The sequence below is a fragment of the Anomaloglossus baeobatrachus genome, chromosome 9 (assembly GCF_048569485.1).
Source record: "Anomaloglossus baeobatrachus isolate aAnoBae1 chromosome 9, aAnoBae1.hap1, whole genome shotgun sequence".
Classification (NCBI taxonomy): Eukaryota; Metazoa; Chordata; class Amphibia; order Anura; family Aromobatidae; genus Anomaloglossus; species Anomaloglossus baeobatrachus.
Window position 1 is genome coordinate 224,189,524 of NC_134361.1, and position 24,638 is coordinate 224,214,161.

A 24,638-nucleotide genomic window follows, 5' to 3' on the forward strand; every position below is an offset into this window, starting at 1 on the left:
CACATTCGAGTCCAGTCAGACAACGCGACAGCGGTTGCCTACATCAATCACCAAGGCGGGACACGCAGCCGCCTGGCAATGTTGGAGGTCCAACGAATTCTTCAATGGGCGGAGGACTCCAAGTCCACCATATCCGCAGTCCACATCCCTGGCGTAGAAAACTGGGAGGCAGATTATCTCAGCCGTCAATCCGTGGACGGTGGCGAGTGGTCTCTGCACCCGGCAGTGTTTCAGTCAATCTGCCGCAAGTGGGGCACTCCGGACGTGGACCTAATGGCATCCCGTCACAACAACAAGGTTCCGGTTTACGTGGCTCGCTCCCACGATCCTCAGGCCTTCGCCGCGGACGCTCTGGTTCAAGACTGGTCCCAGTTTCGTCTGTCCTACGTGTTTCCCCCTCTAGCTCTCTTGCCCAGAGTCCTGCGCAAGATCAGAATGGAGGGCCGTCGAGTCATCCTCATTGCACCGGACTGGCCCAGGCGAGCTTGGTATCCGGACCTGCTCCAACTGTCCGTGGAGATGCCGTGGCATCTTCCGGACCGTCCAGACCTGCTCTCGCAAGGTCCGTTTTTCCGCCCGAATTCTGCGGCACTCAAATTGACGGCGTGGCTCTTGAGTCCTGGATTTTGACGGCTTCTGGTATTCCTCCTGAAGTCATCTCCACTATGACTCGGGCCTGTAAGTCTTCCTCCATCAAGATCTATCACAGGACTTGGAAAATTTTCCTGTCCTGGTGTCGCTCTTCCGGCCATCCTCCTTGGCCTTTTTCCTTGCCGACCCTTCTGTCCTTTCTACAGTCCGGTCTGCAGCTGGGACTGTCCCTCAACTCTCTCAAGGGACAAGTCTCAGCTCTATCAGTGCTGTTCCAGCGGCGTCTCGCTCAGCTGGCTCAGATCCGCACCTTCATGCAAGGTGCGTCTCACATCATTCCGCCTTATCGGCGGCCCTTGGATCCCTGGGACCTTAACTTGGTCCTCACGGTATTGCAGAAACCCCCCTTTGAGCCTCTTAGGGAGGTTTCTTTGTATCGTCTTTCTCAAAAGGTGGCCTTTCTAGTGGCCATAACTTCTCTCAGGAGAGTCTCTGATTTGGCTGCGCTCTCCTCGGAGTCACCTTTTTTGGTTTTTCACCAAGACAAGGTAGTTCTCCGTCCGACCCCGGACTTTCTTCCTAAGGTGGTCTCTCCCTTCCACCTTAAGCAGGATATTTCCTTGCCTTCCTTCTGTCCGGCCCCTGTTCATCGCTTTGAAAAAGCGTTGCATACTCTGGATCTGGTGCGTGCTCTCCGGATCTATGTGTCTCGCACCGCTGCTCTTAGGCGGTGCACCTCTCTTTTTGTGCTAACCACAGGTCGGCGTAAGGGTCTCTCTGCTTCTAAGCCGACCTTGGCCCGTTGGATTAGATCGACCATTTCGGACGCCTACCAGTGTACTTAGGTGCCTCCCCCGCTGGGGATCAAAGCACACTCGACCAGAGCTGTCGGTGCCTCTTGGGCTTTTAGGCACCAGGCTACGGCTCAACAAGTCTGTCAGGCTGCCACTTGGTCTAGCCTGCATACCTTTTCGAAGCACTACCAAGTGCATGCTCATGCTTCGGCAGATGCGAGCTTGGGCAGACGCATCCTTCAGGCGGCTGTCGCCCACTTGTGAAGTTAGGCTCCGCCTACTTCTTAGTTTTTTCTGTTTATTCCCACCCAGGGACAGCTTTGGAACGTCCCATGGTCTGGGTCTCCCAAAGGAACGATAAAGAAAAAGAGAATTTTGTTACTTACCGTAAATTCTTTTTCTTATAGTTCCGTATTGGGAGACCCAGCTCCCTCCCTGTTGCCTGTTGGCAATTTTCTTGTTCCGTGTGTTATCACTGGCTGTTGTCGTGGACAGAGTCTCCGGTTGTTCCGGTTCTTACTCGGTTCTACTTGTGGGTGGCTATTCTCCTTCAGCTTTTGCACTAAACTGGCTAGGACTGGCTACCAGGGGGTGTATAAGCTCAGAGGGAGGAGCTACACTTTTAAATGTAGTACTTTGTGTGTCCTCCGGAGGCAGAAGCTAAACACCCATGGTCTGGGTCTCCCAATACAGAACTATAAGAAAAAGAATTTACGGTAAGTAACAAAATTCTCTTTTTTATAGACAATCATCTTTGCTATCTCATGCCTAAATTGTGAGATATGGAGCCTGAAAATCAAACGTTCAAAACATTGTTACCCTTTTGCTCGTCAGCACATAACCACTATAGACCTGTGTATAGCTATTTACTAAGTCTCACGTGTCCAAACAAGCGAACACCGCAGGGCTTGTGCGGGACGGAAAAATTCTTGTGGTCACTTTTATTTTCCTTACAAGATTCCTCTTTTACATACCTTCTTGTATACATTGTATTCATTTGTTGGTGATATATCTTTAACAGAATTCCAGCCTGATTTGCCATGCAGAACGCCAAACAAGAAGTTATAAAATACTATACTATATATATATATATATATATATATACTGCTCAAAAAAATAAAGTGAACACTAAAATACCATTCTCTTGTTTAAGCGTTCCCTATATTTTTTCAGCAGTATATATACAGTATATACACACTAAACTATATGTATCAATATTTATTTCCCTTCTAATTGTTTTATTTGCACTCTTCTGCTCTGACATTGTCCTTTCTGCCTTTCTTGTAGAGAAGCCGAGGACCAACAGGTCTCCCTGGTATACACGGACGGCCCGGCAATCCGGTGAGGAATCCAACACACGTCTGTCCCTTGGATGTTTATATTAATTCAATTTATTATTCCCCTTAAAGGGGTTCTGCAGCATCTCTCACTTCTGTATTGGAGGAACTAGTCCTGTTGCATCAAAATCTTAGATGCAAACGTCATCAGTACTTCTCACCTCCAGATACAGAAGTGACAGGTGCCAGAAAAGCCCTCCAATGAAGAACACAACTGATGGTGCCGATCATTAAACAATATTCTTTGTAATAACTCTGTTCATACCATCGTTATTCATTTACATTGTTCTTCTCAGTTGTAGCTGATAGGGGGGATAGGCGGGTTCATTATTATAGCTGATAGTGGGGATAGGCGGGTTCATTATTGTAGCTGATAGGGGGGATAGGGGGGTTCATTATTATAGCTGATGGGGGGATAGGCGGGTTCATTATTGTAGCTGATAGTGGGGATAGGCGGGTTCATTATTATAGCTGATTGGGGGGATAGGCGGGTTCATTATTGTAGCTGATAGGGGGGATAGGCGGGTTCATTATTATAGCTGATAGTGGGGATAGGCGGGTTCATTATTGTAGCTGATTGGGGGGATAGGGGTGTTCATTATTATAGCTGATGGGGGGATAGGCGGGTTCATTATTGTAGCTGATAGTGGGGATAGGCGGGTTCATTATTATAGCTGATTGGGGGGATAGGCGGGTTCATTATTGTAGCTGATAGGGGGGATAGGCGGGTTCATTATTATAGCTGATAGTGGGGATAGGCGGGTTCATTATTGTAGCTGATTGGGGGGATAGGCGGGTTCATTATTATAGCTGATGGGGGGGATAGGCGGGTTCATTATTGTAGCTGATAGGGGGGATAGGGGTGTTCATTATTATAGCTGATGGGGGGATAGGCGGGTTCATTATTGTAGCTGATAGTGGGGATAGGCGGGTTCATTATTATAGCTGATTGGGGGGATAGGCGGGTTCATTATTGTAGCTGATAGGGGGGATAGGCGGGTTCATTATTATAGCTGATAGTGGGGATAGGCGGGTTCATTATTGTAGCTGATTGGGGGGATAGGCGGGTTCATTATTATAGCTGATAGTGGGGATAGGCAGGTTCATTATTGTAGCTGATAGGGGGGATAGGGGTGTTCATTATTACAGCTGATGGGGGGATAGGCGGGTTCATTATTATAGCTGATAGGGGGGATAGGGGTGTTCATTATTACAGCTGATGGGGGGGATAGGCGGGTTCATTATTATAGCTGATAGGGGGGATAGGGGTGTTCATTATTATAGCTGATGGGGGGGATAGGGGGTTCAATATTGTAGCTGATTGGGGGAATAGGCGGGTTCATTATTATAGCTGATAGGGGGGATAGGCGGGTTCATTATTGTAGCTAATAGTGGGGATAGGCGGGTTCATTATTGTAGCTGATAGTGGGGATAGGCGGGTTCATTATTATAGCTGATTGGGGGGATAGGCGGGTTCATTATTGTAGGTGATAGGGGGGATAGGCGGGTTCATTATTGTAGCTGATAGTGGGGATAGGGGGTTCATTATTGTAGCTGATTGGGGGGATAGGCGGGTTCATTATTGTAGCTGATTAGAGGGATAGGCGGGTTCATTATTGTAGCTGATAGTGGGGATAGGCGGGTTCATTATTATAGCTGATGGGGGGGAAAGGCGGGTTCATTATTGTAGCTGATAGGGGGGATAGGCAGGTTCATTATTGTAGCTGATAGTGGGGATAGGGGGTTCATTATTGTAGCTGATTGGGGGGATAGGCGGGTTCATTATTATAGCTGATTGGGGGGATAGGCGGGTTCATTATTGTAGCTGATAGTGGGGATAGGCGGGTTCATTATTATAGCTGATAGGGGGGATAGAGGGGTTCATTATTATAGCTGATAGTGGGGATAGGGGGGTTCATTATTGTAGCTGATAGGGGGATAGGGGGGGTTCATTATTGTAGCTGATTGGGGGATAGGCGGGTTCATTATTATAGCTGATGGGGGGGATAGGCGGGTTCATTATTGTAGCTGATTGGGGGGATAGGCGGGTTCATTATTGTAGCTGATAGTGGGGAAAGGCGGGTTCATTATTGTAGCTGATAGGGGGGATAGGGGGGTTCATTATTGTAGCTAATAGGGGGGATAGGCAGGTTCATTATTGTAGCTGATAGTGGGGATAGGGGGTTCATTATTGTAGCTGATTGGGGGGATAGGGGGTTCATTATTATAGCTGATTGGGGGGATAGGCAGGTTCATTATTGTAGCTGATAGTGGGGATAGGGGGGTTCATTATTATAGCTGATAGGGGGGATAGGGGGGTTCATTATTATAGCTGATAGTGGGGATAGGGGGGTTCATTATTATAGCTGATAGGGGGATAGGGGGGGTTCATTATTGTAGCTGATTGGGGGATAGGCGGGTTCATTATTGTAGCTGATTGGGGGGATAGGCGGGTTCATTATTATAGGTGATTGGGGGATAGGCGGGTTCATTATTATAGGTGATTGGGGGGATAGGCGGGTTCATTATTATAGGTGATTGGGGGGATAGGCGGGTTCATTATTATAGCTGATAGGGGGGATGGGGGGTTCATTATTGTAGCAGATAGGGGGGATAGGGGGGTTCATTATTGTAGCTGATTGGGGGGATAGGGGGTTCATTATTGTAGCTAATAGGGGGGATAGGGGGGTTCATTATTGTAGCTGATTGGGGGGATAGGGGGTTCATTATTGTAGCTGATTAGAGGGATAGGCGGGTTCATTATTGTAGCTGATAGTGGGGATAGGCGGGTTCATTATTATAGCTGATGGGGGGGAAAGGCGGGTTCATTATTGTAGCTGATAGGGGGGATAGGCAGGTTCATTATTGTAGCTGATAGTGGGGATAGGGGGTTCATTATTGTAGCTGATTGGGGGGATAGGCGGGTTCATTATTATAGCTGATTGGGGGGATAGGCGGGTTCATTATTGTAGCTGATAGTGGGGATAGGCGGGTTCATTATTATAGCTGATAGGGGGGATAGAGGGGTTCATTATTATAGCTGATAGTGGGGATAGGGGGGTTCATTATTGTAGCTGATAGGGGGATAGGGGGGGTTCATTATTGTAGCTGATTGGGGGATAGGCGGGTTCATTATTATAGCTGATGGGGGGGATAGGCGGGTTCATTATTGTAGCTGATTGGGGGGATAGGCGGGTTCATTATTGTAGCTGATAGTGGGGAAAGGCGGGTTCATTATTGTAGCTGATAGGGGGGATAGGGGGGTTCATTATTGTAGCTAATAGGGGGGATAGGCAGGTTCATTATTGTAGCTGATAGTGGGGATAGGGGGTTCATTATTGTAGCTGATTGGGGGATAGGCGGGTTCATTATTATAGCTGATTGGGGGGATAGGCGGGTTCATTATTATAGCTGATTGGGGGGATAGGCAGGTTCATTATTGTAGCTGATAGTGGGGATAGGGGGGTTCATTATTATAGCTGATAGGGGGGATAGGGGGGTTCATTATTATAGCTGATAGTGGGGATAGGGGGGTTCATTATTATAGCTGATAGGGGGATAGGGGGGGTTCATTATTGTAGCTGATTGGGGGATAGGCGGGTTCATTATTGTAGCTGATTGGGGGGATAGGCGGGTTCATTATTATAGGTGATTGGGGGATAGGCGGATTCATTATTATAGGTGATTGGGGGGATAGGCGGGTTCATTATTATAGGTGATTGGGGGGATAGGCGGGTTCATTATTATAGCTGATAGGGGGATGGGGGGTTCATTATTGTAGCAGATAGGGGGGATAGGGGGGGTCATTATTGTAGCTGATTGGGGGGATAGGGGGTTCATTATTGTAGCTAATAGGGGGGATAGGGGGGTTCATTATTGTAGCTGATTGGGGGGATAGGGGGTTCATTATTATAGCTGATTGGGGGATAGGGGGTTCATTATTGTAGCTGATAGGGGGGATAGGCGGGTTCATTATTGTAGCTGATAGGGGGGATAGGGGGTTCATTATTGTAGCTGATAGTGGGGATAGGGGGTTCATTATTGTAGCTGATAGGGGGGATAGGGGGTTCATTATTGTAGCTGATAGTGGGGATAGGGGGGTTCATTATTATAGCTGATAGCGGGGATAGGCGGGTTCATTATTGTAGCTGATAGTGGGGATAGGGGGGTTCATTATTATAGCTGATAGTGGGGATAGGGGGGATAGGCGGGTTCATTATTGTAGCTGATTGGGGGGATAGGCGGGTTCATTATTGTAGGTGATAGGGGGGATAGGCGGGTTCATTATTGTAGCTGATAGTGGGGATAGGCGGGTTCATTATTATAGCTGATTGGGGGGATAGGGGGGTTCATTATTGTAGCTAATAGTGGGGATAGGCGGGTTCATTATTATAGCTGATAGGGGGGATAGGGGGGTTCATTATTGTAGCTGATAGGGGGGATAGGGGGTTCATTATTGTAGCTGATAGGGGGAATAGGGGGGTTCATTATTGTAGCTGATGGGGGGGATAGGTGGGTTCATTATTGTAGCTGATAGGGGGGATAGGGGGTTCATTATTGTAGCTGATAGGGGGGATTGGGGGTTCATTATTGTAGCTGATAGGGGGGATAGGGGGGTTCATTATTGTAGCAGATAGGGGGGATAGGGGGGTTCATTATTGTAGCTGATTGGGGGGATAGGGGGTTCATTATTGTAGCTGATAGGGGGGATAGGGGGGTTCATTATTGTAGCTGATAGGGGAATAGGGGGGTTCATTATTGTAGCTGATGGGGGGGATAGGCGGGTTCATTATTGTAGCTGATAGGGGGGATAGGGGGGTTCATTATTGTAGCTGATGGGGGGGATAGGTGGGTTCATTATTGTAGCCGATAGGGGAATAGGGGGGTTCATTATTGTAGCTGATGGGGGGGATAGGCGGGTTCATTATTGTAGCTGATAGGGGGGATAGGGGGGTTCATTATTGTAGCTGATGGGGGAGATAGGTGGGTTCATTATTGTAGCTGATAGGGGGATAGGGGGGTTCATTATTGTAGCTGATAGGGGGGATAGGGGGTTCATTATTGTAGCTGATAGGGGGAATAGGGGGGTCCATTATTGTAGCTGATAGGGGGAATAGGGGGGTCCATTATTGTAGCTGATAGGGGGAATAGGGGGTTCATTATTGTAGCTGATAGGGGGAATAGGGGGGTCCATTATTGTAGGGGCCATCTGTTTGCCATCATTGTGTCCTCTATGTTACCTAACAAACGATCTTTGTATGCTGTGCTATTGTCTTCTGCATTTTTTGACATCTAGTGCAAATATAAACACAGCCTAAATTATTATTTTTTTTTTTTTTCAAAATGTTTTTATTAAATTTTTTCAATTTTTATAAACATAACAAAGACCTTCATGGTTACAAAAGAAGAACATTCCTCTGACAGAATAAAACATAATAGGGGATATTGTCCCAACTTAAAATTCCAGACTGCTCTTTGGTAAGTCGTTAAAACCTGTGTTAACCCTAGGTATTTCCGAAGTTGCTGATGTGTCCCGATATACCCTTATCTGCTCATCTTCTCCGCTCTCCACAACCCACTACTGGATGATTCTTAATTTACCCAAGTTGTCTTGGATATCATTCAAGAGATACCACTCTGAGTGTGTAAAAGGTGTCATCACATTATTTATCTCTCCCGGGGTAAATTGGCGTTCAATAAAGTTTCTCCATCTCCCAAAAAACTTGCCTGTCAACCTGTCTTTGTCCCTTTCCGCTGCCATTTTTTCTAGTCTCAATAGGTTGTGTAATTCGCCAATGACTTCCTTCATGGATGGGCTCTCTCTGTGTATCCAGTGTTTTAAAATACATCGTTTGGCTATCATGGCTATGTCATGTAGTATTGCAAAATTTTTCTGTCCCTGCGCCTCCGAACCCCCTCTTACTCCTTTCTCAAAGGAGTGAAAAATCCACACCATTAACTCTAAATCACTAGAAATTCCCCATGTTGCTCTAACAAATGCCCTAACTTGATTCCAAAACCCCTGAATTTTCTTACATTCCCATAATCCATGTAACATATCTGTTTTCTCTTCTTGACACTTAGGACATCGCATATCTCTTCCTGGTATATTGAATCCCAAGATAGCCCTATGTAAGATTCTAAGTTGAGTGTCCCTCCATCTCTCATTAGTAACATGTTTCCGCACTTGTACCCAACCCTTCAATATGGTGCCCACCACTTCTTGTCCTTTCAATTGTTTCCCCCAAGCTGTTAGGGTACGGCTATCTTCCCTAGATATAAGCACCCCCCGAAATATTCGGTAGATATGAGAGACATTGACACTTGCTATATCACCCTCCATAGGTTCATCAATCAAACTTCTGTTCAGTTCCCTTCCAAGCTCACTCAGATCTCCAAGCACCCCAAATTTTAATTGTTCATATTGGATAATATGCGAGCTATTGAGGTCATACTTATCTAGCACTTCTTTGCCTGTCATCCACCTTCTCTCCTCCACATTCATAACGTCTTTCACCCACCTAATGCCCTTCTCTTTCCATCTAATAAACAGCTTGTTTTCTCTTCCCAAGGGGAAGTTTGGAGATGCCCAAGGGTTCAAGTACTTAGACACTTTCCATGAAAGACTCAGCTTCTTTCTCACTGATTTCCAGGTTAACATAGTGTCTCGGAATATGATTGAGCACCTTATGTGCCTTTCCACCTTGGACAATGGAGAGTGTAGAATGGACGTCAAATCCCATGGTGATGCATACTTAGCTTCCATACTGTAGTCTGAGTGCCTACTCGTCCCTCTCATCCAATCCAACACATGCCTCATTATACACACCAGATTATATCCCCGAACATCTGGGAAGCTAAGTCCTCCCTCCTCCGCTGACTTCATCAGTGTACGCAATTTTATTCTGGGTTTCCTTCCCCTCCATACAAAATCCGCATACGCAGAGTTCAGTCTATTCACATCCTTTAGTTTTAGTAATAACGGGATTGTCTGGAATGGATATAGTAGTCTAGGAAAGCTCATCATTTTTATCAGGTGACATCTTGCCAGAAGTGGTAGAGGCAGACCCTTCCATCCCTTGATTTGTGTTATAATTTTCCTTATTAACGGTCCGTAATTTAGCTCGTAGATCGATTCCATCGTTCTCCCTATATGTATTCCCAGGTATTTAATTGAAGTCTGTGCTATAGGGATGCCACAGAAACAACCCTCCCTTGCGTTTCCCCCTGTTGGTCCTTGAGGCCCCCTCAGAAACATGATCTCGCACTTTTTCTTGTTTAGCTTAAATCCCGATATTAGTCCAAATTTCTCAATCAAGGCAAGAGTCTGTGGTAAATCTGCGCTGGGGTCCCCCATATACAGTATAACATCATCAGCAAAAAGCGCTACCTTTATTTCCATTTCCCTTATCTTGATCCCTTTAAAGCTGTTCTGTCCCTGTAAAATTCTTGATAAAGGTTCAATTGCCAGGTTGAATAGGAGGGGAGATAGCGGGCAACCTTGTCTTGTTCCCTTCATCAAAGGGAACACGTCTGATAGAAAGCCCGGAGTGTGTATCCTAGCTCCCGAGTTGGCATATAGTGTTCTGATATAAAGTCTCATTTTGCCTACTAATCCTATGGCCTCCATTACCTTGTCTAACCAGCTCCAGTTTACATTATCGAACGCTTTTTCAGCGTCAAGAGTAACTAGGGCTGGTTTTGCCCCTTTCCCAGTGCACTCTAATCTCACCGCGTCTAACACTAGAATTGTCCTCCGGATGTTAGTGACAGCATTTCTCCCTTTAATAAACCCCACCTGGTGTTCTGTAATGATCCTAGGTAGAATCATGGCCAATCTGTTAGCCATGATCTTGGACATTATTTTTAAATCCTGGTTTATAAGTGATATGGGCCTATAGCTAGAGGGATCATCTAGATCTTTGGTCCCCTTGGGGAGTAATTTGATATATGCCACATTAGAATTTTTGGGAATTTCCCCTCCTTCCAGTAATGCGTTAAATACAGCCGTAAGATCCGGTGAGATCAGATCCTTCATAGCCCTGTAAAATTCGCTATTAAACCCGTCAGGTCCCGGTGCCTTGTTGGTGTTAAGGTCCCCGATTGTTCTCATTACCTCCTCCACTGTAATAGGTGCATTCAAGGCACTCAAGTCTTCCTTATTTAGCCTGGGCATGTGTGCTTGTCTCAGCCATTCTGCCTCTTCAGTCATGTCATTATCTCCTGGCCCATATAATTTTCTATAATAATCTCCCAGCAGTTTATTAATTTCCTTAGGGTCCGTGGTCACCCCTCCCCCCTTTGTTTTCAGTTTGGGGATCACTGTCATCTTTCTGCTGCCCCTTGCCAGGTTTGCCAACATTCTCCCCGCCTTGTTGCCGAATCTATGCAACTCAGCTTCTTTGTGCGACCAGAATAATTGTTCCTTCCTTTTGGCCCAATCGTCAAATCCCCTTTTCGCCTCCAACCATCTGTCTTTAGCTGTGGGAGATCTGTTTGCCAGGTACTTAGTGTAAGCTACCCGAACTGCTTCACTCAGGGCATTATAATTTTCATTCGTTTTTCGTTTGATCATGGCCGCATACCCCATCAATCGACCCCTCAGTACCGCCTTTGCCGTTTCCCAATATAACACTGGTGTCCCTTTATGTTCCTTGTTGTCTTCTATGAATTCTCCCCACCACTCTTGCAGTATTTTTTGGAAGTTTTCTTGTCTAAGAAGAAAAGATGGGAATCTCCATATGATATCTGTACCTCTCTTGAATTTTTCTCTAATGCCCAATCTCACTGGACTATGATCTGATATCACCATGTTCTCTATCTCACAGTTTTGTACTCCATTCACTAGGTCTTGAGATATCCAGAACTGGTCAATACGTGACCAACTATCATGTGGGTGTGAAAAGTGCGTATATTCTCTATCATGCGGATGCGTTAGTCTCCAGATATCTTTCAATCCTACATCTTCTAATGTTACCTCTCTATTGTCTGACCTCCTGTCCACGTTTCCGACTCCCTCCTCCCTCCTCCTCCTATCCTCCGCTGAGTCTGGAACTGTGTTAAAGTCTCCTCCCACTATTATGTTAGTCCCCCCCTCTGTTAGTAATCTGGCCTTTATGCCTTCATGAAAGGAGTTCTGTTGTGCGTTTGGACCGTAAACATTATAAATACTAAGTTTGCCCGCTGGACTAATGATTGTTAAGTGTTGCCACCTTCCCTGGTCATCAGCCTCGTGTGTCACTACTTCATGGCTTAGTTGTTTATTTATAAGAATCATGGTACCCGCTTTCCTGCCTTGTGCTTCCGCCCCGTATACGGTGCCCACCCAGTGTTTCTTCATGCGGAAAAAATCCTCCTTCCCCAAGTGCGTTTCCTGTAATAGTGCAATGTCTGTTTTAAGTCTTTTCAGGTGTCTCAATATCATTGCTCGTTTGTTAGGAGATCTCAGACCTTTAACGTTCCACGTAATTATTTGTACCATGGTTACTAATGCATTCTGCTTTTGCTGGTCCCTCTCCTGTGGGCCCTAGCCTCCCGATAGGCGAGACAATCATCACTAAATACCTTGTTAGCCCCCCAAAGTTGACACTTCCCTTCCCCACCTTGTAAGTATAACAAAAGTAACAAAAAACAAGTAACTGTGAAACATGTTTTCCCTATCGAGAAATTTTTGGCACTTTTCGCCATGTTAGTGACTTCCACTTTTCCTGACCAAACCATTAAGCTCCCTAGTCCCCCCCCCCCCCTTAAAGTATACATTTTATCCCCGGACCATCATGAACGAGCCCCGAATGATATGAGGAGATTGAGACAATATGTTAAAACCTCTCAAGAAGAAGAGAAAATTAAAAAAATAAATAAATAAATAAAAAATAAAAAAAATTTTAAAAAAAAAAAAAAAAAAAAAAGGAAATTCGGGTCCAACTTAGCTCTGAGTCCTGGAAACCATCCTGACGTTCAGATTAGATCCCCTTCAATTGTGTCTGCATGCTGATCTTGGACAAAGGAAAGAGGAGGTAAGGGAAGAGGGGGGAAAGGAGAAAAAAAAAAAAAAAAAGGAGGGGGGAAGGTGAAGCAGGGAGTAAAAGGAGGAGGCCCAAAAATTGTCACATAGCCTCCCCTTCCACCTCTCACGACCCCTCGCCCCTCTCTCCTTGACAAAAAATACGAAAGGGATCTATTTGATTTCAGTTGTCCTGAATCTTCCCCAAGAGTTAGTCTCTGTGATCCGTGCGAGGAGTAGGTTGTTGTAATCCTGGGCTTGTTCTCCTCTCCTTTCTGCTCTCAACTTGCGTTTGCTCTCCGAGATGTTTCGGATCTTTTCCTGGGCTCATGGAAAATCGTCTTCTGTTGCTCCCCTCTTCACTAGATCCCCTCCCCTGTCCATCTGGCCGGGACTTGTCTGGCTCGGCCATGATAGCATTTTCTGCTTCTTTATAATCTTTGTAGTAAGCAAACGAGCCATTGGGGTTTTTAACTTTTAGTGTAGCAGGGTACATCAGCTGACATTTTATTTTTTTGTTGTACAGAAATGTGCAAATTTTGCTAAAATCTTTTCTTCTTCTGGACACTTCAGCCGAGTAATCTCCAAAAATCAGCAATCTATTGCCTTGGTAATGTAACGGGCGCTTACGTTCCCTAAAGGCCCTCAGTATTTCCTCCTTGTGCTTGTAATCTAGATATTTAACTATCACCTGTCTAGCCCTCACCGGGTTTTTCTTGTTGAGATTCTGATCCTCTCCCTTGTTCGCCTCTTGTTGTCGCAGTGGTCCCACTCTATGAGCCCTTTCTACTCTGAATTTTGCCTTTATGCCTAAGGCCTGAGGTAGCTCCAGCTCACATATATTGTCCAGTTGCCCCAATGAGACCGATTCTGGCAGCCCGACTATACGTAAATTATTTCGTCTCGACCGATTCTCCAAGTCTTCAGCCTTGTCTTTCAGATATTCATTAGACTTCACTAGACTTGCTATTTGTCCTTGCATAGCCAAAATTGTTTCTTCAGAATCAGATATTCTCTGTTCCGTTTCTGCCACTCTAGATGCCTGGACGTTTATCTGATTTTGCATAGCAGCCAATGATGTTTGTATGGCTGTCTCAATGACCACTTTGATCTCTTTTGACAGATGTGATGTCACTTCTACAGCTAATTTTTTATAATCTATATTGAGCTCCTGGTTGTACTTGTTTTGGCCTCCAGGTGGTGCTATTGTCTTATATTTCTTATTTTGCACTGAGCTTTTCCCTCTCTCTGCCAGCAGTAATTTGCATGATTGAGACATTGGTGTCCCTGGCTGCTTCTTGTTTTCTTTACAGGGGGTACTAGTGTTTCTGGCATGTAGCTTCTGGTGAGGTCTTTCAGGATTAGGTCCCTCATGTTGCTTAATTATTTTTACTTCTCTTCCTGCTGCTCCACTGTGCAATCTTTGCTTGCTAACTCCTCCTTCCCCTCTCTCTTCCATGTCCATGTCGCCTTCATCTTCCCACTGAGATCCTTCCTCTTCTGTCCCCTGCATCCATCTCTCCCCAGCCCCCTCCTCTTCTGTCTCATAGCTCGCATCTCCTTTATCTCCCCCTCTCGGCTTGCAGCTGGGACTCCGTCCCCTCCTCCACCAGACTCTCCGGCGCCATGTTAATTTCTTCCTCCACACATGGCACTTCAGGATCATTGCTTCTCCGGGACATCTCGCTGCAGCCAGCACTTCTCAGGAGGTACCGCTCCATGCCTGCTGACTTCTAATTCCCCTCCAAGGTCTTTTTGTCTCATCCACGTGTCCGGGTGAGTTATTTTCTGTCGGTTTCTCCGGGGGGGTGGCAGGAGCTTCCCCTCTATGCTGTCACCTCAGCCAGGACAGGATCCGGAAGTCCTAAATTATTTTTTAAAGACCGCAGTGCCACCTTTAGTCCAGCAGGTGTCACTGTTGCTTTTTATTCTACGGACTTGAGTGTAGCAAATTCCGTAATTACACTAATTATTATTGATTGATGAATTACCATATATATTATAGAGGTGACTACTGTTATTCAGAATGCTAAGCCATATATCTATTGATTAATTAATAAATAATACAGATAGTAATATAATAAGAAAATGATCAGGGGTGAATGCAGGGCCGGATTAAGGTTGGTGGGGGCCCCTGGGCAGAAAATCTGGTGGGGGCCCCATAACGTTAACATTTTTAGTCATAACAGTAGAGTGCGAATGTAGCATTTAGATATAAATCCAATGAACATTTATCTTATCCTGTTCTGCCACATTCAGATTTACAGCACTACAATACAGACACAGTCCAGGATCACTCACAGCCGTCACTTATACTCAGAAAGTAAAGTTACTCACATTTTTTTATTGATCCCAATGTTAAGACAGCCAAGGAATAGTAAAAATACAGAAAGGGAAAGTTCTCACTGGCAGCAATGGTTGCTGAAAATCACAATGTGCTCTCTATTGTATTGTCTCCGGAGTAGTACATAGCAGCTGAGGTCTGTACACGGTATGCCATACACTGTATCAGAGGTGGATCTAGGTTTTCCTGTCCATGGAGTAGGAGTTCAGTTTGGCGCCCCCTTCTATACACGGCTTATGCGGTTTGAGTAGTTGTCATGTGACCGCTCATACGCCATTTTCACACGTGCCGATGAGCTGCTCTTCCTAATTCTCTCGATGTTCAGTGAAATACTACAGCCCATAAAGAGAAGCAGGAAGAGAAGCTAATTGTGATTCAAAGTATTAAAATGACCTGCAAGTGGTCATGTGATCACTTCTGGAATTAGCAAGCAGAGCTAAATCCTTACATTGAGTATATTACAGGTTGTTTGATTGGGCATGCTACGGGGCTTACTTTTATTATTAAAGGGGTTGTCCAGGTCGACAAGGAAAATTTGTTGTTATCCTATATGACTGCAGACTTCTGAATTCTCACAGCTTGCGGACTGCACACTGTCATGATTTTCCCGTGCCATGAGCAAGTAGTCATGGCACTGCAAGTATGCGATTTGCTTACTTCCGGCCACATTCAAATTAGGACGTCTGCAGCCTCACTCAATAGTTACATGCCCTCAAGCGCTCACTGCTGGCATCGGAGAGTCCTGACAGTGTGCAGTGTGCACACTGAGCATTCAGAAGTCTGCAGTCACATAGAAACTTTCATCACAAACCTGGACAACACCTTTAATGCTACTAACATAATGTAGAAACCCTTGCGGTCATGTAATTTTACAAATTATGGCTTGCTACGTGTGTACAGGATCAGAATCAGTAAAATGTACATAAATACACTGTGTGCAGAATTATTAGGCAAATGAGTATTTTGCTCCCATGATACTTTTTATACATGTCGTCCTACTCCAAGCTGTATAGGCTGAGAGCCAACTACCAATTAAGTAAATCAGGAGATGTGCATCTCTGTAATGAGGAGGGGTGTGGTGTAATGACATCAACACCCTATATAAGGTGTGTTTAATTATTAGGCAACTTCTTTTCCTTTGGTAAAATGGGTCAGAAGAGAGATGTGACGGGCTCTGAAAAGTCCATATTGTGCGATGTCTTGCAGAGGGATGCAGCAGTCTTGAAATGGCCAAACTTTTGAAGCGTGATCACCGAACAATCAAGCGTTTCATGGCAAATAGCCAACAGGGTCGCAAGAAGCAAAATAGGCGCAAAATAACTCCCTATGAATTGAGAAAAATCAAGCGTGAAGCTGCCAAGATGCCATTTGCCACCAGTTTGGCAATATTTCAGAGCTGCAACGTTACTGGAGTATCAAAGAGCACAAGGTGTGCCATACTCAGGGGCATGGCCAAGGTAAGGAAGGCTGAAAAACCACCACCTCTGACCAAGAAACAGAAGATAAAACGTCAAGACTGGGCCAAGAAATATCTTAAGACTGATTTTTCAAAGGTTTTATGGACTGATGAAATGAGAGTGACTCTTGATGGGCAGATGGATGGGCCAGAGGCTGGATCAGTAAAGGGCAGAGAGCTCCACTCCGATCAGACTCCAGCAAGGTGGAGGTGGGCACTGGTATGGGCTGGGATCATCAAAGATGAACTTGTGGGACCTTTTCGGGTTGAGGATGGAGTGAAGCTCAACTCCCAGCCCTACTACCAGTTTCTGGAAGACAACTTCTTCAAGCAGTGGTACAGGAAGAAGTCGGTATCGTTCAAGAAAAACATTATTTTCATGCGGGACAATGCTCCATCACATGCATCCAACTACTGCACAGCATGGCTGGCCAGTAAAGGTCTAAAAGATGAAAAAATAATGACATGGCCCCCTTGTTCACCTGATCTGAACCCCATAGAGCACCTGTGGTCCCTCATAAAATGTGAGCTCTACAGGGAGGGAAAACAGTACACCTCTGGGAGCAGTGTCTGGAGGCTGTGGTGGCTGCTGCACACAATGTTGAGCGTAAACAGATCAAGCGATGACAGAATCTATGGATGGTCGGCTGCTGAGTGTCATCATAAAGAAAGGGGGTGATATTGGGCACTCATTTTTGGGGGTTTTGTTTTTGCATGTCAGAAATGTTTATTTCTAAATTTTGTGCAGTTATATTGGTTTACCTGGTGACAATAAACAAGTGAGATGGGAATATATTTGGTTTTTATTAAGTTGCCTAATAATTCTGCACAGTAATAGTTACCTGCACAAACAGATGTCCTCCTAAGATAGCCAAATCTAAAAAAAAAAACCACTCCAACTTCCAAAAATATTAAGCTTTGACATTCATGAGTCTTTTGGGTTGATTGAGAACTGTTGATCACTAATAAAAAAAATCCTCTAAAATACAAGTTGCCTAATAATTCTGCACACGGTGTACAGCACCAGAACCAAAAGCAATACCAAAATACATCACTAGCACCCAGTGGCGTAACTAGAGTTTGATGGGCCCCGGTGCAAAGTTCAGATCTGGGCCCCCCTCCACATACACCGACACTTGGGGTACAGGATAATGACACTGACACTTGGCTCTTACCCTCAGCACCCAGATTTCCCATGATCTGAAATCCCTCTATCAGCACCCAGCTTTCTTATGTTCTGATATCCATCTTGTCCTCGGCACCCAGCTTCCCCATGCTTTGCTATACATCTTTCCCTCAGCACTCAGCTTTCCTATATCAGAGCATGAGAAAGCTGGGTGCTGAGAGAAGATGTATAACAGAGCATGGGAAAGCTGGGTGCTGAGGGAAAGAGCCTTTTTCCCCTCAGCACAAAACGTTCCCATCCCCTGATTGTATCTTTGTCCCCCCTCGTATATAGTTCTCCAAACACAATAATGGCCCCCACATAGCCTTCCATATAGTGTAAAGGGTCCCACATAACCCTTCATATATTAGAATGCAGCTCCATAGTCCTCCATGTATTATAATGCATTTCCCATAGTTCTCCATGTATTATAATTCACCCCATAGTACATAATATATAATACTGCCCCACATAGTCCTCCATATATTATACTGCACCCCCATAGTTCTCCTTATAGTATAATGCACCCCCATAATCCTCCATGTATAATATGCACCCAGCCCTCCATGTATAATAATGCAGCCAGCCTCCCCAGTCCCTTCAATTATTATAATTAATTTCTCATAGTTCTCCATATATTATACTACACCACATAGTCCTCCATATATAATATGCACCCAGCCCTCCATGTATAATAATGCAGCCAGCCTCCCCAGTCCTCCATGTATAATAATGCAGCCAGCCTCTCCAGGCCGCCATATATAATAATGCAGCCAGCCTCTCCATGCCTCTATGTATAATAATGCAGCCAGCCTCCCCAGGCCTCCATGTATAATAATGCAGCCAGCCTCCCCAGGCCTCCATGTATAATAATGCAGCCAGCCTCCCTAGGCCACCAAGTATAATAATGCAGCCAGCCTCCCCAGGCCTCCAAGTATAATAATGCAGCCAGCCTCCCCAGGCCTCCATGTATAATAATGCAGCCTGCCTCCATGTATAATATAGCAGCAAGCCTCCATGTATAATAATGCAGCCTCTCCAGGCCCCCATGTATAATAATGCAGCCTCTCCAGTCCTCCATGTATAATAATGCAGCCTCTCCAGGCCTCCATGTATAATAATGCAGCCTCTCCAGGCCTCCATTTATAATAATGCAGCCTCTCCAGACCTCCATGTATAATAATGCAGCCTCCAAAGGCCTCCATGTATAATAATGCAGCCTCCCAAGGCCTCCATGTATAATAATGCAGCCTCCCCAGGCCTCCATGTATAATAATGCAGCCTCCCCAGGCCTGCATGTATAATAATGCAGCCTCCATGTAAAATAATGCAGCCTCCCCAAGCCTCTGACCTCCGTGTACCCTCTCTCTTCACGTCTCCTCGTTCCCCCGCCGCTGCTCGTCCTCGCCGCTGCTCTATCCTCGCCGCTGTTCGTTCCCCCGCCGCTGCTCGTCCTCCCCGCTGCTCTGTCCTCGCCGCTCTCCTCGTTCCCCCGCCGCTGCTCGTCCTCCCCGCTGCTCTGTCCTCGCTGTCGTCCTCCCCTCCTTCCTTCGCCGCTGCTCGAATTTGCCGCTGCTCTGTCCTCACCGCCGCTCGTCCTCCCCGCTGCTTGTTCTCCCGGTGTTGCGGTCGGCGTCCTCCCGTCCTGCACTCTGTGCATTTAGCACAACAGTCGCACGGGAGTGACGTCACGGCGCAGGCACAGGGGTAGAATGATGATGCATAGCGCGGCAGCGCTATGCTTCATCATTACTGTGCACGGTGATGGGGGAGCCGCTGCAGCTGACACCAGGCAGGGGGTCCCAATGCCGCGGTTGACACCAGGCAGGGGGGCCCGGTGTCGTCGGCGGCACCGGTTCAAATAGCAGCCGCGTGGTCTGCGGCAGAACAGCGCAGCTCCTCTCTCACTGACAGGAGCTGGCTGCTGATCTGCCTGGCGGGCGCCGGGCCCCTAACCTCCCGGGCCCGGTCATAATGACGACCGCGGTAGTTACGCCCCTGCTAGCACCCTCATCAGTAAACGAATATATCACCAGAACCACCAATACATGACTACAGTACCAAATTTACTACAACAATATATTGTAATGTCACATCCCCATATACATTTGTATCACATGAATTAACAACTCCCAGTATGTCCTTAACAATTGTAAGAAAATGCTGGGAGTTGTCAGTATTTATGAAGCATTGAGTATCACAAACATACATTTACATCCAGGTACCTTGTAGGTGACATCTTCTCTGATCGGAGTCATCTTATTCTTTCTTCTCCATCTTGTCCAGACGTCATGATGAGTTTTCACATCCACAGCTCCTCTCTGCAGACTTCCCGGGCCTTCTGCAGCACATCTCAACATTATGCCCTTATAAATAAATAGCAGAATGATTATAATGCTCCTAAATATAAATATATGACCTACGCTGTGCGCCTGAATAAATAATTGCCCCTCACTGTGCTCCCTGCATAAAATGACCCACACAATGTCCCTCTTATGGTACATGGCCTCTTCTTTCAGTTCTGGGCCCCCTCGTCACACCGTCCTGTACATTGTGTCCCCACTATACTTCCAAATGTCTATACTGTGCCCCCTCCTCACACACCCCCTCCTGAGCTGTGCCCTCACAATGTCCCCCATGCTATCCCCTCTCTATACTGCCCTTACCCTCAGTACCAAAATCACTATACTGCACCTCAATCTCACATTACCCCTCCTCAGCATACTGTGCCCTCCATACTGTGCCCTCACACTGGCCACCATGCTGCCCCTTCTCCATACTGCTTATCCCCCCCCACTACCCACTCTCTATACTATGCCCCTCACACTTTTCTCCACTTACAATATTCTCCCACCATACTGCTGCCTCACACTTTTTAATGGTGCCCCCCTGATTACTGTGCAGGGGCAAATATGACGCATGCCCCCCAAAGGTACGCCCCTGTACAGTGTACAGGAGAATACATGACTGTTACACAATATACTGTGATACAGACACCAGATGTTATAGAATATACACATTATTATATACCATCTGATGTGTGTACACAGTGTATCACACTACTCTGTACACTGGATGTGGTATATCATGTACACAGATATACAATGCCCTGCACTGATCACACCTGGATCTACAGGACAGGATGTAACATATTCTATATGTAATATGGGCCATATAGTGTAATGTGTGCTGCAGGCTCAGATGTGACCAGTGCAGGATCTGTGTAGTGATGTCTCTACTGGAGCTCAGTGTGAGTTATTGCAGGGGAGGGATGAGGCCGATGACGCGGCACTGACAGCCCGACCTGATCTGCAGCAGCTCACACTCCTGCAATATCTCACACTGATCCCGGGCAGAGTGGCCGCTGACACTATGGAACCAGTCTGGAGTTATCAGCGGCGTCTGCTCCCTCCTCACTGCAGTCTCCTGCCGGCACCATGATTAATGACATCATACTTACGGGATCCACTGAGACCTCCGGTCCTCCCACAAGCTCCTCTACGGAAGGAAGAAGCAGCAGCGCGGTGACGTCATCCTGGCAGACGCAGCCCACACAGCGTGCAGTGGGCGTGTCTGCAGCACAGTGATGGCCGGGATTGAAATACCTTAAAGGTACAGTGCGGTCTTGAACCACTGCGGCATTAATAAAATGGCGGACACACAGATGGTGGTGGGGGCCCCCTCAGAGGCTTTTGTGGTGGGGGCCCCTGGGCTGAAGCCCCGTCTGCCCCGCCTATAATCCGGCCCTGGGTGAATGAGAGCACAGGGTCGCAGGTAGCACTTCTTGTGCGTTGGTTCACCCTGGCACGGCCATTGCCTGCACACAGCAGCTGCAACATTGGCTTTTAGTCTCAGTAATTGATATATTTTGTGATATATATTTTATTTTATCTGCAGGGTATGACCGGACCCGCGGGTCAACCAGGAATGAAGGGGCATCGTGGTCATATGGTATGGATTTTCCTGTGATCAATCAGCCATTTATTGTCACTTGATGTTGGCTATACACACACCATATGGGCAAACGTATTGTTTTTCATTTAGTTCCAATGGCATTAGTATATATCATTCGCCTCAACTCCCCCACTTGTGGTGTATAACGTCCGGCCCCTCGCCATACCATCTACGTTTGCTAATGTGACATAGCGGCCGGTGGTGCAGATCTCACTGATACCAGCGCATCCTGTATTAGGAGCCACCCGGGTAACAAGACCGGTCATAACATTTCATCCTCCTAGTTTTTCTCCCATCACCTGTGAGTGATATTATTGACAAGTGGAAGGAACCTCAGCAACTCAGCCACGAAGTGCAGACCCCCTAACATCACAGAGCGGGGGGCCGAGTGCTGAGGAGCAGAGGGCAGAAAAGTCCCCACCGCTCTGCTGACCCCATAACTGCAAACTCCAGACCTCCTCTGGGAACATCAGCACAAACACTGCACCTGCTGGGAGCTTCATGGCCGAGCAGCTGCAGCCATACATCACAAAGCACAATGCCGAGCCATACTTCACCAAGCACAATGCCGAGCCGTACATCACCAAGCACAATGCCGAGCCGTACATCACCAAGCACAATGCTGAGCCATACTTCACCAAGCACAATGCCGAGCCGTACATCACAAAGCACAATGCCGAGCCATACTTCACCAAGCACAATGCCGAGCCGTACATCACCAAGCACAATGCCGAGCCGTACATCACAAAGCACAATGCCGAGCCGTACATCACCAAGCACAATGCCGAGCCGTACATCACCAAGCACAATGCTGAGCCGTACATCACCAAGCACAATGCCGAGCTATACATCACCAAGCACAATGCCGAGCCGTACATCACCAAGCACAATGCCGAGCCGTACCTCACCAAGCACAATGCTGAGCCGTACATCACCAAGCACAATGCTGAGCCGTACATCACCAAGCACAATGCTGAGCCGTACATCACCAAGCACAATGCCGAGCCATACCTCACCAAGCACAATGCTGAGCCGTACATCACCAAGCACAATGCCGAGACGTACATCACCAAGCACAATGCCGAGACGTACATCACCAAGCACAATGCCGAGCCGTACATCACCAAGCACAATGTCGAGCCCTAACATCACAGAGCGGGGGGCCGAGTGCTGAGGAGCAGAGGGCAGAAAAGTCCCCACCGCTCTGCTGACCCCATAACTGCAAACTCCAGACCTCCTCTGGGAACATCAGCACAAACACTGCACCTGCTGGGAGCTTCATGGCCGAGCAGCTGCAGCCATACATCACAAAGCACAATGCCGAGCCATACCTCACCAAGCACAATGCCGAGCCGTACATCACCAAGCACAATGCCGAGCCGTACATCACAAAGCACAATGCCGAGCCGTACCTCACCAAGCACAATGCTGAGCCGTACATCACCAAGCACAATGCCGAGCCATACCTCACCAAGCACAATGCTGAGCCGTACATCACCAAGCACAATGCCGAGACGTACATCACCAAGCACAATGCCGAGCCGTACATCACCAAGCACAATGTCGAGCCGTACATCACCAAGCACAATGCCGAGCCATACCTCACCAAGCACAATGCTGAGCCGTACATCACCAGGCACAATGCTGAGCCGTACATCACAAAGCACAATGCCGAGCCATACCTCACCAAGCACAATGCTGAGCCGTACATCACCAAGCACAATGCCGAGCCGTACATCACCAAGCACAATGCCGAGCCGTACATCACCAAGCACAATGCCGAGCCGTACATCACCAAGCACAATGCCAAGCCGTACATCACCAAGCACAATGCCGAGCCATACCTCACCAAGCACAATGCTGAGCCGTACATCACCAAGCACAATGCCGAGCCGTACATCACCAAGCACAATGCCGAGCCGTACATCACCAAGCACAATGCCGAGCCGTACATCACCAAGCACAATGCCGAGCCGTACATCACCAAGCACAATGCCGAGCCGTACATCACCAAGCACAATGCCGAGCCATACCTCACCAAGCACAATGCTGAGCCGTACATCACCAAGCACAATGCCGAGCCATACATCACCAAGCACAATGCCGAGCCATACATCACCAAGCACAATGCCGAGCCGTACATCACCAAGCACAATGCAGAGCCGTACATCACCAAGCACAATGCCGAGCCGTACATCACCAAGCACAATGCCGAGCCGTACATCACCAAGCACAATGCTGAGCCGTACATCACCAAGCACAATGCCGAGCTATACATCACCAAGCACAATGCCGAGCCGTACATCACCAAGCACAATGCCGAGCCGCACATCACCAAGCACAATGCCGAGCGTCGGATGGAGCGGTGTAAAGCCGCCACCACTGGACTCTGGAGGAGACGTGTTCTGTGCAGTGACGGATCACACTGCTCTATCTGCGTCTGATGAAGGGGTCTGAGTTTGGTGATTCCAGAAGATCGTTACCCCCTGACTGCATTGTGCTGTACAGATGGTGGAGGAGGATCATGCTCCGGGCTGTAATCAGGGGTCGTCCTCGGCTTCTTACTTCCAGAGAAGGGAAATCTTAATGCTTCAGCACAAGACATTGTGGACAATTGTAGCGTCTGGCTTTGTGGGAACAGTTTGGGGAAGACCCTTTTCTGCCCCCCATGACTGTGCCCAGTGCACAAGCTCCATACAGACATGGAGGGGGGAGAAGATGACCGGCCACACAGAGCCCGGACCTCAGCCCCATGCAAGAACTTGTTGCATGTCATGAATATACACACAGGTAACGGAAAGGGGAAAGATGCACCCGCACCCAACTGGTCTCTGTTCAGACTACTAAGACCCTAGCTGCACAAATAACAACACCTCCTCAGATCTGACTACCTAAAGGGCCATTGAGGGGTTTCTCATACGTCCTGAAGGACCGGAGGCGAGGCCGCCACACACTGTCTACAAGGGGAAAGCAAGGTGAGCAGGAGGATACAAA

At 47.1% G+C, this 24,638-nt stretch overlaps 1 protein-coding gene and 1 long non-coding RNA gene across 6 annotated transcripts in view; one reads left to right on the forward strand and one right to left on the reverse strand.

Moving 5' to 3' along the window:
- The window catches only part of LOC142251647 (uncharacterized), a 202,537-nt gene extending 181,332 nt beyond the window's left edge, over window positions 1-21,205 (reverse strand). Inside the window, exons 1-2 of the long non-coding RNA XR_012725321.1 lie at window positions 21,151-21,205; window positions 19,916-20,056 (exon numbers count right to left, since the gene is read on the reverse strand). This is a non-coding gene — a long non-coding RNA (uncharacterized LOC142251647). The remainder of the gene's footprint in view (window positions 1-19,915; window positions 20,057-21,150) is intronic.
- LOC142251646 (uncharacterized) overlaps window positions 1-24,638 on the forward strand; it is a 204,319-nt gene that overhangs the window by 61,509 nt on the left and 118,172 nt on the right. For 2 of the 5 annotated variants that reach the window (XM_075324636.1, XM_075324638.1), the window contains exons 10-11: window positions 2,673-2,726; window positions 21,588-21,641. In XM_075324636.1, the coding sequence (XP_075180751.1) occupies window positions 2,673-2,726; window positions 21,588-21,641 (108 nt within the window). The other 3 variants (XM_075324641.1, XM_075324639.1, XM_075324640.1) reach the window with 3 other exon arrangements.